General features: G+C 33.1%; 1 protein-coding gene across 1 annotated transcript in view; it reads right to left on the reverse strand.

Moving 5' to 3' along the window:
• Positions 1–227: 227 nt before the first annotated feature.
• The window catches only part of LOC120349875, a 33506-nt gene continuing 16447 nt past the window's right edge, over positions 228–17286 (reverse strand). Inside the window, exon 7 of the mRNA XM_039421195.1 lies at positions 228–252. Coding sequence (XP_039277129.1) covers positions 243–252 — 10 coding nt within the window. The 3' untranslated portion in view covers positions 228–242. The remainder of the gene's footprint in view (positions 253–17286) is intronic.

Below are 17286 nucleotides of genomic sequence, written 5' to 3' on the forward strand. Positions count from 1 at the left end.
CTATTGATAACTCTGACATTTACTATAAAGTTCCATAGATCTCGAATTGAAGATTCGATTCCAATGTGAGAAAAATGTAATATTACACACTAAATAAACTATACAGAAATTCAAGATATATAGTAGTATATTAGTATAGAATATTTACCTCTAATTTCTTGACAGAGTTCACCCATAACTATTTCGTTGAGTCTATTATCATCTGCATCTGTGCAGTAATAATATTCATATTGCCATTTGATTCATGGATACCTGGAAGAAAAAACAAACTTAATCCAAGCGAGTAATAGAGTAATAATAAAATTAAAAAAGCAAGTAATTTCAATTAGATAGTATTTTAATACTTCTTATATAATACACTGTACTGTATTTAAAATAGAAAAATCTATGTTTGATGGGTCTTATAAGACAACAAGTTCTAAAAAAATGGTGGAATTATTCACACATCAAACAATATATTTCAATTTTTACAGTACCTATTCAAAACTTGATATATTTATGAAAGTAAGATGTATATACCGGTACCTTCAATTTCTTGGCGGTTTCCACTGTAATATTACATTTTTTCTCGATTAAAATCGAATCTTCAATTCGAGATCTATAAAAAACTTGATAGTAAATATCAGAGTAATCGATATGCAGACAACTTTTAATTGAGAATTTATCATAAATAGTTGTGTTGCACATTCCATGGTATCACCGAAACAGAGTTAACAGAATTAACAGATCATTATAAATATAGAGGATATATAAATTTAAAATAACAGTTTCGAAATAAAGTTTTATTGAGAACAAATGTAAAATGTAAATTCTAAACTTGTAATTTATAATTTTTTGGAATTTAATATCGATGACGTGTTCATAACGTCATCACTGGTTTGAGGTGTGGCTTTGCTCTGTACTTGGTAGCCCTTCTCTAAAAAATGATGGCTGGCTATGGTGTTCTAATTTTGTGCTCTCTGAATATTTTTCTGTTTAATTGAAATTTATAATGTTTTAATTTGAGTTTTGAGCAGTTTTGTGGTGTTCTAATTTTGTATAATTTGATTTGTGTGTCTACAAGCCTATAGCCATTGTTTTCAACTATATAAATGGATAAGTATTTTAGCTTATAATGATGCTATATGTTTTAAGTGTTGTAAGGTATTGTTCTGTAGATTTGTGTTGTATATTGCCAAAATTCTTATGGAAATTATAAGTTGGTTTGCTCTGATAACTGGATTTCTTATTCATAAGCAATAGATCCATTCATAATTTATCAAGAATCTACCATTTTGGAGCCGATAACTTCCTTTAGGTTAATAGGTGAAAAATGCTATTCAACCTATTTAGGATAAATTGGTAGCACGGCAAATGGTACGCCCTATGGTGTGGGACTCAAACTACAAAATATATCCCTGGTTATAAAAAATTATTGGTAGGATAGATATCTTGATAGATTGTGAATGGGAGATGCTGCTGAGTGGAAAATCGGTTCGAGAAAGTTCAGGTTCTAATGAGTAAATATTTTTTACGCAGTAGCAAGATGGAGAACAATAAAAATAATGAAGTTTTATTCAGTGAAAACATTCAAAACTTAGATGAAGAATCTCAAGATTTAGACCTAACCTTAAACAATGACTCAAACGATAGTGTAGCTGTAAGTGAAAACGTTTCAAATGTAACAATTCATGAGGAAGTAGTAGAAATATCAAATGAAACAAGTATGGTAGGAGCTAAAAATGATCTAAATCTTATAGCGTTCTTAACACAAAGGTTTGATGAGCTAAATGCTAGTTTTGATGAGCAAAATGCTAAGATTGATAATTTGAAACAAGATCAAAGTGCTAGGTTTGATGATATGAAGCAAGAATTTGCTAGCATAAGACTAGAGCAGGTTAATACAAAGCTGAAAATTAAAGAGATAAATGATACATTAAGTAAAAATCACAAAGAAATAGGTCATCTACAGCAGAAAACTAATGATCTTGCAATATCAATGTTAGATGTAGGGAAATCAATGCAAAACAAAATCATTCAAGTTTCTGATGGGGTCAATGAGGTTAATGAAAGAGTAAATAAAAATAAGATCATAGTTGAGCAACAAAATATGACACAAAATGCTATCAATGTAGAAAATAATGAAAGTACTAAGCATGTTGAAAAAGAGGTTGTAGAATTAAACGAAAAAGTAGACAAGGAAATCAAGGTATTATCCTCTTTGAAAATAGATTGTCAAGAAAATACAGCTGCTATAACTGAGGTTAGGAAAAACATAAATAAAATTAACATGTCAACAAAACCGATGTGTAATCATACTGGTAACAATAGTAATTTCGATAGGTTTGAATTCCAAATGCAAATTGACAAAAAGAATCCAATGCATTTCTTAGTAAACTTGACCGAGTATCTTGAGAGAAATGAAATCACAAACTGGATCAAAATTAAAGATATTTTGAAAAACAATTTTAATTCAAATTTTGCTCATCGTGATTGGTGGATTTTCATCCGTTTTCATGTAAATAACTTTGAAGAATTTAAAGAGAAATTCATTGCTAGAATGTGGTCAGACGACATTCAGTCATCTGCTAGAAATGATTTGAGATTGTAAAAATATAAGCCAAACTTATCTAAGAATCTTACTGAGTATTATATTTCTCATTTTAACATTGCTAAGAAATTCAAGGTTGATGATCTAGTTGTAATTCGAAATTACATTTTGTCGAGCAAGCTGAAGAAGTTTTCTGCCAAGCTGTGTCCTAAATATCATGGACCTTACATAGTAAGAGATGATCTCAATAAAGGGTGTTTCAAACTTGAAGAGATAAGTACAGGTAAAATTATGAGAGTCAATCAATATATGATGAAGAAATACCATCAGAAAGCACACAATGATTAGGAATCCTGTGTTATGCCGGGATTCAGAATAGCATAATCGCTATGCAGTGTATGATAAGAGTCCATAATTGTGTCTTTTTTCTTTCCTGTCGCCTATTTTTCTTGGCCCTTAATTGTTTCAAATTTCAATTCTTTCCTGTCTTTGTGTAATGTTCAGTAAATTTCTTCTATGATGCATATCTTAACCAATCTTGTCCATAGTCATTTAAATTTGTATTTTTTCTGAAATAATTTTGGAAGTTAAAATAGTAGCTTATTTTCCTAATCTTTAAATTGTTGATAAAACTTAACTTTTCTAAAATCTATCTATTGTAGTGTAAATAATTGCGTGCTTGTGGTATATTTTTTCATCATGTATTACATATTTTAATTACGGTATGTCTATTTCTTGTCAGGTATCATATTAGGTAACTAGGTTTTTCAGAGCAATTTATATCCCATTTTCTCATCTTTCATTGCATATCGTGCCATAAGCCATATGTAATTAGGTTAGTTTTCTTCTGGGCTTTTAACCCATTTTGCATTTTATATTTTTTTTTTTGCTGTCCAATACTTTGGATTTTTGGTAGACAAGTAGGTGTGATTCTTTTAGAGGTGTGGGCGTGAACCACATATGGCTGGACTCGATTATCTGACCTACTTGTTTGCGATATAAAAAACCTTAAGACTGCAACATCAAATGTTTGTAAAAACTTTTGCATACTTTTGTTTTTGTGGTCCAATACTAGAGTCTGCTATCACATTGCCTTACAGACATCTAGGAACTCTCCACCCAGTCACAATAGTCAAAATATTTTTTCCTTCACCAGTTGTTTTTGTGGGAGTGATAGCTCACAGTTATAACAAATTAGAGTCATACTTGGAATCTACAAAATTCCATAGTAGTATATTTTTATTGAATATACTTTCTTATGAAAGTTCAGTACTGACATGTAGGATAGGCTCTAATTAATCTTTCTCTTCCTTGTATTATTTAGGAAATTTATTTACCCAATTTTCTTTTTCTCTTATTTGTATTTTTTAGGGAACTTATTTACCCATTATCCATCTTGATCGTCTTTGTATTGTAATCTTGAAATGTTTGTACTTATTATACAGTCTTCAAATTCTGAAGTTATTTAAAAAATAAATGGTTCAATTTAGAACATGCTGAAATTTAATCTTATGTATAAATTCTTTTGTTATGATAATAAAACTTCAAAATTTGAAAGTACCCATTAATGAATTGTGTCGCCATATATATGAGATGTTCAATATAAATGAAAGTTAACTTGAATAATGTTTTCATTAAATAAAAACGTCTTGTCATATTATTAATTGAAATGAGTTAAAGGTAAAAATTTCAATAACGTTTTTGTTATTGATGTATTTTTCTAAATTTTAAAAAAACTGTTTGTTCTATAAATTTTGATATGATTGATTATCGTTTGAAATGGATGCTGGAGTGTATGTAGAATTTTTAGTGGGGTTTGTTGATTAGAATTTTGCTGGTATGATTGTTTTTTGAGATGGAAACCCATTATTGCCTAAAGAAGGAATAACAGAGGTTATGACTTAGAGAGGCAGTAATGAGATAATATTTTTTGTGTTGATTACTTATGTTGATTGCCATAGATGCAGATGATTACTTATGAATATTAATTGCCTTTGAAGCAAAATATTATTGATGTTTTGAATGATTTCTTGTTTAATGATTGATAGTAAAGTTTTGTCATGAAATGTAGTTTGTGTTTAGAACATTGAAAAGTCGAAATAAACTATAGTATCCGGTAAACGATGATTAATAATATTGAATATTTTGCTTTTTATACAATATTTGAACAAAAAATTGAAATGAAAATTTATAAATTTGTCTACATAAATAATTTGAAACCCTGAATGATAAATCATAAATGTGAAATGCTATAATTGAAATGTTATAATAAATGATAATGAAATGCAGATATATTATGAAATGATTGTGAATAGAAGACCAATTGTCTGAAATTATTGAAATATGTATTGAAATTATTTTTGTTGTGATGATCTGATGTTTTTTACAATTTTGATAATGATACAGAGTGTTATGAAATTTATGTAACATGTATTTGTTTATGTTCTTTATTTTGAAGAATGGATTAAATTTTGTTATTTGAACAATGAATAAATGGAAATGAATAAATGGAAATGAATTTATTTTTTATTGAAATTTTGTAATTGATATCTCTATAGAGTTTGAGGAAATTTCACAATTTATGTATTGCTGACTGTATAATAAGATGTTAACAATAAATTTCATTTTTTATATTGATTATATACTTGGAAATAATTTTCATGTGTATTAGATTGTATTGGTAGCCTAATCAAAATTTTCTTTTTAGTTTATAAGCATTTTAAAATAACAGGTACAGCATGGACATTAACATCAAAATAATTATCATGTGAATCTCGAAATCAACAACAAGTGAATGCCATGAAGAGTGTTAAGAACATTTGGGTGATTTTCGAACTAGTGTGACTCATTAATTGAATATCTACGCCAATATCTACACCAATAACTACGCCGATATGTACACTGATGTCTACACCAATGTCTGCGGCAATGTCGAAGCCAATGCCGATGCCAATGCCTGCACCAATGTTGATGCATATGCCAATGACAATGCCAACGCCTATTGCTGACCATGTAACTCAAACTTCAACACTACCACATTACCTGGAGGTAATTGCCATCCATGTTCACGTTCGCAACATTGAATTCAGAATAACAGTCACAGTATCATGAAAGAAATTGATTAAAAAAAAATCCTCTCCTAAATTATTCCTGTATGCAGAACTCTAAACCTTGAAAGCTGAAAATATCAAAAAACCAAACCTTACCTAAATTAATCCTCACCTAAGTTAATCCTGTATGCAGCGTCTATCTCTTTTCCAAAAAACAAATTACATTGTCATTTCAAGCCTGAGATGTACATTGTATAATTATATGATACAAAATTTACGTGACTCTGTATTGAGTTTGGTATGCAGCCGTCTACTACAAGCATGAGGCAATGCTAACTGAGATGTCACCTGTATTGAGTTTGGTATGCAGCCGTCTACTACAAGCATGAGGCAATGCTAACTGAGATGTCACCTGTATCGAGTTTGGTATGCATCAGTCGACTACAAGTATCAGACCAACACTATGAGTATTCGGATCAGCCCAACACTGATGTCATCACACTGGAGTCACACTTAACTGAAATTCATACTGAGTGCCTTAATGGACTGTTTTCCAAAATTTGCATTGATAAAATCAACCGCGTCAATAGTGAAAGAAATGAACATTTTTTGATTTATTGAAATTTTATGTGAGAATTAAATGTAACAATTCATCAATTCATTAAAAAAAATTGTTTTTGTTCAACATACTAAATTTTCATGCAATAAAAATTGAATTTTTCTATCTATTAAATTTATGTGCAATTTCAAAAACTATTCTTTATATATATTAAACTTTCTGTTGAGATATTTTCCTTAAATTATAAAGCTAAATCAAAAGTAATTTTGATATTCTATACTTTGAAATATTGTTTGGAAATGTATAACAAATGCTATTGATGAATTTTTATAATAATTTTCAAAATTATAGGATGACATGTAATGTTTTTATAGAAAAAATTGTTACTGTTCTCGAATTTAATTTCAACAATTTCCATTTGTTTTAATGTAATTTTTTTTCTTTAAATTCTCAAACAGTAGAATTTTTTATGTCAAGAGGGGGTATTTGTAATATTACATTTTTTCTCGATTAAAATCAAATATTCAATTCGAGATCTATAAAACTTGATAGTAAATATCAGAGTAATCGATATGCGGACAACTTTTAACTGAGAATTTATCATAAATAATTGTGTTGCACATTCCATGGTATCACCAAAACAGAGTTAACAGAATTAACAGATCATTATAAATATAGAGGATATATAAATTTAAAATAACAGTTTCGAAATAAAGTTTTATTGAGAACAAATGTAAAATGTAAATTCTAAACTTGTAATTTATAATTTTTTGGAATTTAATATCGATGACGTGTTCATAACGTCGTCACTGGTTTGAGGTGTGGCTTTGCTCTGTACTTGGTAGCCCTTCTCTAAAAAATGATGGCTGGCTATGGTGTTCTAATTTTGTGCTCTCTGAATATTTTTCTGTTTAATTGAAATTTATAATGTTTTAATTTGAGTTTTGAGCAGTTTTGTGGTGTTCTAATTTTGTATAATTTGATTTGTGTGTCTACAAGCCTATAGCCATTGTTTTCAACTATATAAATGGATAAGTATTTCAGCTTATAATGATGCTATATGTTTTAAGTGTTGTAAGGTATTGTTCTGTAGATTTGTGTTGTATATTGCCAAAATTCTTATGAAAATTATAAGTTGGTTTGCTCTGATAACTGGATTTCTTATTCATAAGCAATAGATCCATTCATAATTTATCAAGAATCTACCATTTTGGAGCCGATAACTTCCTTTAGGTTAATAAGTGAGAAATGCTATTCAACCTATTTAGGATAAATTGGTAGCATGGCACCACTCATCATCATTTCATTTTTATCTGAATTTTTTTCAAGTGTTTCAGAATCTCCTAGAACCAAAGGAGGAATACATATTGATAAGAATAAATTAATATTAGTATGACAATGATAATAACAAATTGAATGTAAGAAAGCTGAGCTACCTACTTTGTCAAAAAAATTGTAAAACTCCTATTGGAAGAAGATGTATAACTCAAGTTACTTGGGGATCAAATCATTCCAATATCTGGTATTCTAATTAAAGAACACAACCTGTTTAGCCAGGAGAGTTTTGAGTGTTTATTTTTATGGTGAATATTATTTTTATCTAGGCTCTTAATCTCTTAATTCTTGTTTCCAATTAGCCTAAAAGATTGAAAGCAAGAATACACATGAATAAATTTTACTGAAGTGTACAATCACAGTAAACTATGCAATGTAAAAAAATGTTTCAAAATTGAGAGTAAAAACTAGGTATTCTCTAATAAATAAATCAATAGAAAATGCATCAATTCTAACCTAACCTCAAAAATCACACATGTTTTGAAAATTATGATATCTGATAATCCAAGACACTTTGCAATTTGCCTACGGTAACTATTATAATACACTCAAATTCAACATTGTAAACTTATAGAAATATTTACTAACCATCTTTTCCAAGCTCCAACAATTTCACTATTTTCTCTGCTCTGCTTTTAAACATTGTTTATAGTCGGAAGTAAGATTCTGCAGTTCGCCAATGCCGCCAATGTGATATCATTGCCACCAAAATCAACTTTCGTTGAGTGCAGAACTAACCCATCTTGGACATCAGATACATAGGCACACATAGGTCACATAGAAGTTCAGTGCAGAACAATCTTTTTTGACATAAGATAGTTCTGCTCTGATAGAAAATGCTAATGTGGACTTAAGCTATAACTGTACTGATGAAATAGAAGGTGAATGGGAAACATTGGACTTACAATACTTCTGCACCATGAAGATAAACCTAGATATGATCAATTCCATCCATAAGTCAAAAAATGGAAAATTTGGACTTAGGATAGTTCTGCTCCAAAGGGACGCATGTATACCAGAGCTAACAAATTTCAAATAAACTTGATTTGGAATTCAATTTTCAATTGCATCAAGCAAAAGCAAAAATAACATGATCACTGCTAATTTGATAACTGTCAATGGGGAAATATTAATTGCCAATGGATAAAGTCGAGGTCGACTCTTAAGCCCAGCCCAATATTCTACAAAATTCGCTGCAATTAGTCTACTATTTCACAGAGCACTTCCAACACATCAATTGATCATTCAAATGATTGGACTCAATAATTTTCATGCCAAGCTGTGGCCTAATTTCTTCATTTATTGATGATAGAGGGCAAATAATAAGATGTTCCTAGCAAATAGTAGGTCCGTGATACAAAAATTTGAGCTGAGTCTCATCTTTGAGATAAGTTGAGACCCATTGATCATCCAAGTGGCAGGTGATTGAAACAGAAATTTCCTTCATTTGTTGAAAACTAAAGAGAGGAAGAAAGAAAATTAATATCTGTGATTATACAATTTTTAGCAATTTAATTTGAAAACATTGCATGATTCAATAAAAATGATGTCAAGTTGAGTACATAAGAGCAACTGGGTGACACCATAAGGCATTGCTAATCTGATTGCTTTTCAAAATACGCAGTTGGATGTATATTTCAACAGTGTTGGATGAGTTGTTCAAAGTGAGGTGATAGCAACGCAACTAATCATCACACTTACTGACAACAATTATTTTTGGATAACTGAGTATTATAAAAATGTATTTGAATGAAACTTGAAACGGTCCTATATATAATAACATTTTCATCTAGGGAGAGCACCTTTTCGGATACAGAATTCTATGACAGTGACGAGACTATATTAAGTTATGAAATTCAGCAAGCAATTTTTGTTTGTATGATGGATCTCAAAAACGATTATAACGACTTTGGTAGAATTTAGGTTATAAATATATTTTACAAAAATAATCTGATCTTTTAATTCCCGTAGTGAAGCACGGGTACCCTGCTAGTACATTATAAATGTATGCACAAGGTGTTTCAGAAAGAACTGATTCCAGTATCATCACGGTGTTCTTCAAGCTGTAACAAACGGAAAAGTTCATTGAAAAAATGCCAAATTCTCAATAGTTTTCCTGTTATTGGCCATTTTATTGTTTACTTAAGTGTACCAAATTTCATAATAAATATTCATCCATTATCGAGATATGATGGAAAATCATGAAAAATATAAAATGGCTGATAACAGAAAAACTTGGCATTTTGCCAATGACATTTTCTGTTTGTTCAAAGAACACTGTGATGATACTGGAACACTCTGTATACACATAATGTATCACTACTACAGTCAGTCTAAGAGTCATTACAATATGCATTTATCTTTTCATTATTCTCTTTTTTTTTGTAGTGAAGTTTTTTCATGAGCCCCTTGAACTTTATTGTGATTTTACCCATAACAATGCTTCCTGTTACTAAACAATGATGTTTCAATTGTTATTGCAGCCACCAGCAGAAGTCCCTGATAATGCAAAGAATATTGCCAAGCATCCAGGGAAAAAACAAAACTATTGTTTTTTTGGGAGAAACTAGTCAGTGAATATTCAGTACACATCGAAAGGCATCATGCAGATACTGATGAAGGGAAAGCTATCCTAGCAATTAATGAGAGAAAGATGGCAGACTAAGAGGACCGATGAAGGAGAAAATTATGGATGTGCTTCGTGAAAAAGCGAATGCCATCTATATTGAAAAGTTGATAAAAGAAAATGAAGGTATTGATTAAGGGATAATTTTGGTAAAAAATAGACATAACAACAATATTGTCCTTCAGAAAAGAATACAATAGAGTGTAAATACTGCAAGGGGTGGTACAGAAGAGACCGATTGTCTATTCATTTGAAAAAATGTAACTCATTCCAGAAATGAATGAAGAATTCAACTGTAACAGCGAGTAGTCACCTTGTGAAAGAACACTCACTCCCAAATATCGCTGATTTAAGAAATTCGAGGAAAAAGTCGGGAGCTGAAGGATGAAGTGCTACAGCATATGAATCACGATGAAACTGTAATATTACATTTTTTCTAGATTGGAATCGAATCTTCAATTCGAGATCTATAAAACTTTATAGTAAATATCAGAGAAATCGATATACGGACAACTTTTTGACTGAGAATTTATCGTAAATGATTGTGTTGCATGTTCCATGGTGTCACCGAGGCTGAGTTGACAGAATTAACAGATAAATGGATTATTTAAATAGAGAGGATATATAAATTTAAAATAACAGTTTCAAAATAAATTTTTATTGAGAACAAATGTAAAATGTGAATTCTAAACTTGTAATTTATAATTTTTTGGTGACATGTCCGTGAAGTCGTCACTGGTTTGAGGTGTCTTTTGCTTTTTGCTAGGAGGCTTCCTTCTTCTCTAAAAATGATGGCTGGCTGTGTGTTCTAATTTTGTGCTCTCTGAATATTTTTCTGTTTAAGTGAATTTTTAATGTTTTAAATTGAGTTTTGAACAGTTTATAGTGTTCTATTTTTGTCTATAATTATTTCTTGTGTATACAAGCCTATAGCCATTGTTTTTTCAACTACATAAGTGGATAAGTATTTAGCTCGTAATGATTTTAGATGCTCAAGTGTGTAAAGTATTGTTCTTTGTGGATTTGTGTAGTATATTGCCAAAATTCTTCTGAAGATTATAAGTTGTTTTGCTCTGAAAACTGGATTTCTCATTCATAGGCGATAGATCCATTCATAGTTTATCAAGAATCTATTACGTTGGAGCCAATAACTTTCCTTAGGTTAATAGGTGAAAAATAGCTATCCAACCGATTTAGGAGAAATTGGAAGCACGGCAAAACTCACCGACTTGCTACTCAGGATTTCCTGATCATGTGAATTGGGAGTGAGTTCCACAACAGTAGAAGGGAGAGAATTCATTGGAATTATACTGGATCAAAGATTAGAGACTCAACTAATTTAGTGGTTGCAGTAAAAAAATCCAGAAGTAATAGTACTGTACATAACAAGTCCGGTAACGATCATTTACAGTACTGCATAAGTATGATTGTTTCTGCCCAAAACGTAGTTGAGGGTAGAATTATCATAAGAATGTGGTAAATATGTTACCATACAAGTTACATACAATATTTTTTGTCATAGATATCTGAGAAAGAATAATATTGCTGAGAAACAGAAACTATTAGGCTACCTGCTGCTGCTCGAGCTACTGCATTCTATACACATGACCTAGCCTGTAGCACCTAGTTCATAACAGACAGACCCTTCGAGCTAAATAAAATAATAAAGGCCTAAATTATAACATTTGAGATGAGTTCTTATAACTTGAAACTCCTTAAATGAGTTCTTTAATTATTTGAGTTAGTATATTAATTACTCAGATGTTATTAGGACTCTGAGTCCTCACGTACTCAACTGTAAAGAGAACATATGATCTCTTTACAGTATAGTATGCTGTAATGAAAATCACATGTTTTCTTGTTCTGCAAACAGCTGTTTACCGGCTTGATTTAATGAATGGAAAACAGCTGAAATTGAGTATGACAAAAAAAAATTTTCCTCCACCCACTGTCTAAAGTACTTACTTTACTCCCTGAAACCTAATACTAAAGTGTCACTTTTTTGCTCTTGGTACTAAAAAACAGAAAAACTCCCTAGGGAGTAAAAGTGACTCCATTTAAATAACATGGGGAGCATTTCTATTTTGAAACTTACATTGTAATAGGTTAGAAGGTCTAAGCTCAGATGAGAAAGCATAATAGAGGTGTCTGTCATTGAGTAAACTGAATTCAATACCACAACCAGAAATTTGATTAACTCATGAAATATATGTTTGTATGATAATTATTATATTCTTAATATTAGTAGACGATAAAAATTTATACAATTTTTAAAATATTTTATTCTATTCAAAATACCAGCCAACAAATATTTTTGATCTGCAATTCAAATCTGAACCGCGTGATCTGGAGTCAGCCATTTTTGGTAGCTGCTCAGCTGATATAATTGTTTCAACTTTTGCTGATAGATAGCGCAATCGGCAGTGCCAATCAGACAACCGGTGTTTAGGTTTTAGATTTAGGTTATGTTGTTAGGAATCATTGTCACCAATACATAAGTTATTAGAATGATTTTATTTGCAGTTTGTATAGAAAAATGTAGATGGAGGAAAAATGTTGTGTACATCACGAGCGAAAATAGTTATTTGTGCAACTAGTGCGCAAAGTGACAGTTTGCTGCACCGAAAAGAAACGTTTATGGCTACGGCTATTTGCTCGCCTACGGCTTGGGCGGAATGGTTTCTTGAGTGCAGCAGAGGAACTTTGCGCACGTATTTCACATTAAGTTTTTCCTACAGTTACCATTGAATATGAAAAGTGGGTAATTATGGGTAAAATTGCCTGAAATCCATCAAATGTTTTTCTGTGTAATTTTATTATTGATAAAAACCTTAATTTATTGTCAAATTGAATAAAAATTTTGTCCTTGGTTATAATATATAATTAATAATTTGCGCGTTGTGCTTTGTTGCACCTCTGCTCACTATAGCAGCCCAGTCACTGTTACCAACTTCATTTTGATTTTGCTGCACTGTTGCTCCATATAACCTACTAAGTATTTTGCGTTGCCATGTTGCAAATCTGGAGTGCAGAAAAATTTTTCCCGCACTAGAGCGGAAAAGTGATTCTTTGCGTTCTGTGATCAGTGCAGCAATGGCCACTTTTCAACATAACTGTAGGAAAATACTTTTTCTCCCTCAGGAAAATTGCTGCCCTCGGCTTCGCCTTGGGCTTCAAACTTTTTCCCACAGGGAGAAAAAGTCGTACTTTTCACTCTAGATATACAAATAACTATTAACAGAGCTATGCAACCCCGCTCATTTTCCCACTGTTATAGACGCCGCTTTAAATTTGAGTGGTAACATTCCAGATAGTGGAAAATTGGAAATCCCGTCTATGGCATACAGACATCCTCTAAAAATCACTGTATCGTTAGCAATGAGCAACAAGTTGTGCTCTGAATTCGAATATAATTTTTGTTGAGAAAATTTCATTCGAACAAATAAATTATAAATACAAATTAAACTATTATACTATGATACAGCTGCTTGGTATATTGGTAATTTATTCTATATAGCTTAATAACCCATACCTTACTAACCTATAGCTCATACGGTACTAACCCAATATTCATAATAAAATAATTGGTGTAATTAAAAGTAAAATGTTCAATCCTGCTTCCAGAAATCCGAAAATATCATTGAATAATCAATTTTCGACAACAATGAAATGAGTAGTCCAGATTGTGTTTAACATATCTATGTAGGTTACACAGAAACTATTGTACTTTGATAGTATGAAGACATAACATCCGAAAAAGTCAATAGTTTTTTAAATTGCTTTCAGATTGACTTGAAAATTTATGGGAAGGACACTAATGTTAGGATAAATGTTCCTGTTTTTGTAGACTTTTTTCATTGCTCCTTTCCCCTCTAATACCAGGCGCACACCAATGCGAAAGTTTTGTTGCAGTGTGAATTCAATTCGCAGAACTTGCCGTGCAGAAATTTATTACCATTGCAGTGTATGTGCTGGCACAAACCAATGCTTCTTCTTCCTCCTTGCCTTTTTCCCATTATTTGGGGTCGGCTCTCCTCGATCTAAGTCAGTTCGAACGATCCTGGGTCATCTGATTTGTCAGGTCCAACTGCTTCATATTTTTATGAACTAAACCTAGCCATGTGAGACGGGGTCTGCCTCTGCCCCTCGGCTGTGTCTCCATATCAAGTACTTTCCTTGTCATATGATTGGGTGAATGTCTATTTACATGTCCATATCAGCGTAATCTTCCTTCCATTATCTTCTCATAGACCGGTGCCACCCGGAAACTGCCCCAAACATGCGTGTTTCCAATATGGTCCAGTCCAGTCACACCCCCTGCCCATCTCAGCATTTTCATTTCAGCAGAATGGAGTTTCTCTTCCTGCTGTTTTTTCAGGGGCTAACACTCACTACCATATAGCATTGATGGTCGCACTACAGCTTTATACACTTTTCCCTTGATGGGCACAGGCATTCTTTTGTCGCAAAGTACCCCCATTAGCTCTCTGCATTTTATCCATCCAGTGTTTATACGGCTTGAGATGTCAGCATCTATGCTTCCATCATGGCTGATTATGGAGCCTAAATATTTGCATTGACTAACTACTGGGAGTGGAGTACCTTGCAAGTGTATGTGCGCCTGTGCATCATTGTCTCCAAAGCTGCAGTGCATACAGACCGTCTTCTCTCTGCTAATTCTTAGGCCAGCTGCTTCCAGGCTGGCACGCCACAAATCAAGAGACTGTTGCAATTCTTCTGGCATCTTTCTTATGAGAACAATGTCATCCGCATACAGAATGTCCCAAGGTGCTGGATGCTGAATTTCCTTAGTGAAATTCTTGTCCATAACAAGATTGAAGAGGAGTGGGCTCAGGGCTGAACCCTGATGAACCCCAACCTCCACACTAAACTCCTCCCCATTCCAGCCGGCACAAACCAATGCGTTGCGAAATATTTTCTTGTGAATAATTCGCAGCTTTTGCTACATGCAGCATTTGCAGCGCTTTTTTGTGTTGCGAATTTTGTGGCGAGTTCTGGAACTACACTAGTTTCATCTGCCTCAGGCATGGCCCTAGGGACTTTGCCGCCTTGGGCGAGATCAGCAACCGCCGCACCCCCCCGCAAGTATCCCATCTTTAATTGCTAATCCCGGGTTCTACCCCTTCCTTGAGCGATCGCCTAACGCCGGTTACACATTGGGCGGTTTCTGCCAGGGCAGTAATTTCGCCGTCGCCGCCGCCGTTCAAGCAGTAGTCTATGGACTTGAATGGAAGCTTACACACCGGGCGGCAGAAACGCCGTGCGGCTATATTACCGTTGGCTGCAGCTGTGCTGCCGTCCACTGCCACTGTGGCTGGCGGTTTTTTTGCCGCTCTTGTCTACGCAGTGGCATACGTGACCAAATGGGTGTTAACACATTTGGCGGTTGTCTACCGTCGCCGCTGATCAGTCATCTTTCCCAGTTGCTCCAAGTCAGAGGTCTTTGAAAATCAGCCTTTCAATTTGTGTCTTGATGTAAAGTTTGTGAGTTGTTTATAACATCTATTTATTGTTTTATGTGTTTGTGGTTAACAAGTGTGAGAAAAAGAGTAAGTTAATAGACAATGAGTTGTTAATATCATTTGTAGAACAGAGGCCAGTTTTGTGGGACAAAACCCTCGACATATTTAAGGATCAAGATGCAACAAGGAATGCGTGGAAGGAAGTGTGTCTGGAGATTAGGGGGGGGGGGTTGAAACTCTGGATGACAAGGAAAAAACTGTAATATGTTGTATATCGCTGTCGATTTGATAAAAACGTTCATTTCAATGAATCCACACAAGGCGATTTCTCTGCCATCTTCTTTTCCTTCGACGGTACAACAAAAGTGGTAAAAGTTATTGCCTTTCCATTTTGAGTTAAACACTTAATAATATACTTTCAAAAAATGTGCAGAATACAATTTACTAAACACTCATGAAACAGAGAAGTCACAACACATCTGCGATTAAGAACTACAAGAATTATTTTGGCTACTGATCATACGTGGCGGTGATTTTGCCACTCAATGTTTGGTGGTATTTCTGCCACTGAATGTGTAAGCTCGACTCTTTTTCGAGGCGGCGACGACAGTTTCGCCAGAGCAGAAACCGCCTAGTGTGTAACCAGCATTACTATTGTGTCTCCGCTGTGATGCGATTGCGCCATTCACATCACGTCCACAGAATCTCAGTAAACTCTAAAAAATTATATCTAACAATATTTATTGACATTTAAACAAATATAAATATTGGGTAACAGTAAAGTCCAGTCAATATAGACATGAAAAAGGGGATGTACTTAAAATTTATGGTTATGTAGTTCTGATTTTTTAATATTTTATTTGGATACATGAGAGAGGTTCAGAACTAAATTCTTCATGCGAAATTCCCCTGTGACGTAGACTGCAACATAGTATTAGGCCTACTTAACTTGCTAAGCACTGTTAGCAGAGCTACAATTTCTATAAGTTTGTTTAACACACCTATTTAATTAAGTAGAACTCGTCTGACCTTTACATGGGGAAATTCCTTCACCAATTCTACAAGATCTGGGGACTGAACTATGTTATGTTTGCTAGACCACTCAGACGTTCCTGGGACATTGTTGATCTTAGAAAAGTCTTCATTAGCTTGAGGTTGAAAAGCTTCTTATATACTTTTACCATTCACATTCGATATTATGAATTCATTATTTATTGTGTTTTAAAATTTTCCGTTCCTTTAAATTTACCGCCCCAAAACCTGCTGCCCAGACCGCCCACCCCTGGGGCCGGGCCTGGTCTGCCTTGTACTTGTAAACAACAGACAATCAGCCATTTTACGACCACAAGGAAAATGAAAAACATTGAAGAATTGTTAAAAATTATTTATACTCAACCCATATTATATGATCTGAGACATACAGATTATAAAAATATAAGGAAGAAAGAGAAGATATAGAGTGATATTGGAAATGCTGTCAACACTTCAGGTAAGTTTCAGTTGATTTGAATAGGCTAGTTGGGCGTTCAGAGTAGCTCTCAGCACATTGAAGCATAACTTATACAGCTGCTTTGTTATCGCCGGGTGCGATATCAACAAACTAGAGATTAGATAATAACGGGTATCCAGGCTACAGTTTTGAACAGCCAAATAGAAAGAAGAATATTATTGCTATTTATTTAATTATATAAAATAATGAATTT

Source organism: Nilaparvata lugens, chromosome 2 (assembly GCF_014356525.2).
Source record: "Nilaparvata lugens isolate BPH chromosome 2, ASM1435652v1, whole genome shotgun sequence".
In the NCBI taxonomy this organism is placed as follows: Eukaryota; Metazoa; Arthropoda; class Insecta; order Hemiptera; family Delphacidae; genus Nilaparvata; species Nilaparvata lugens.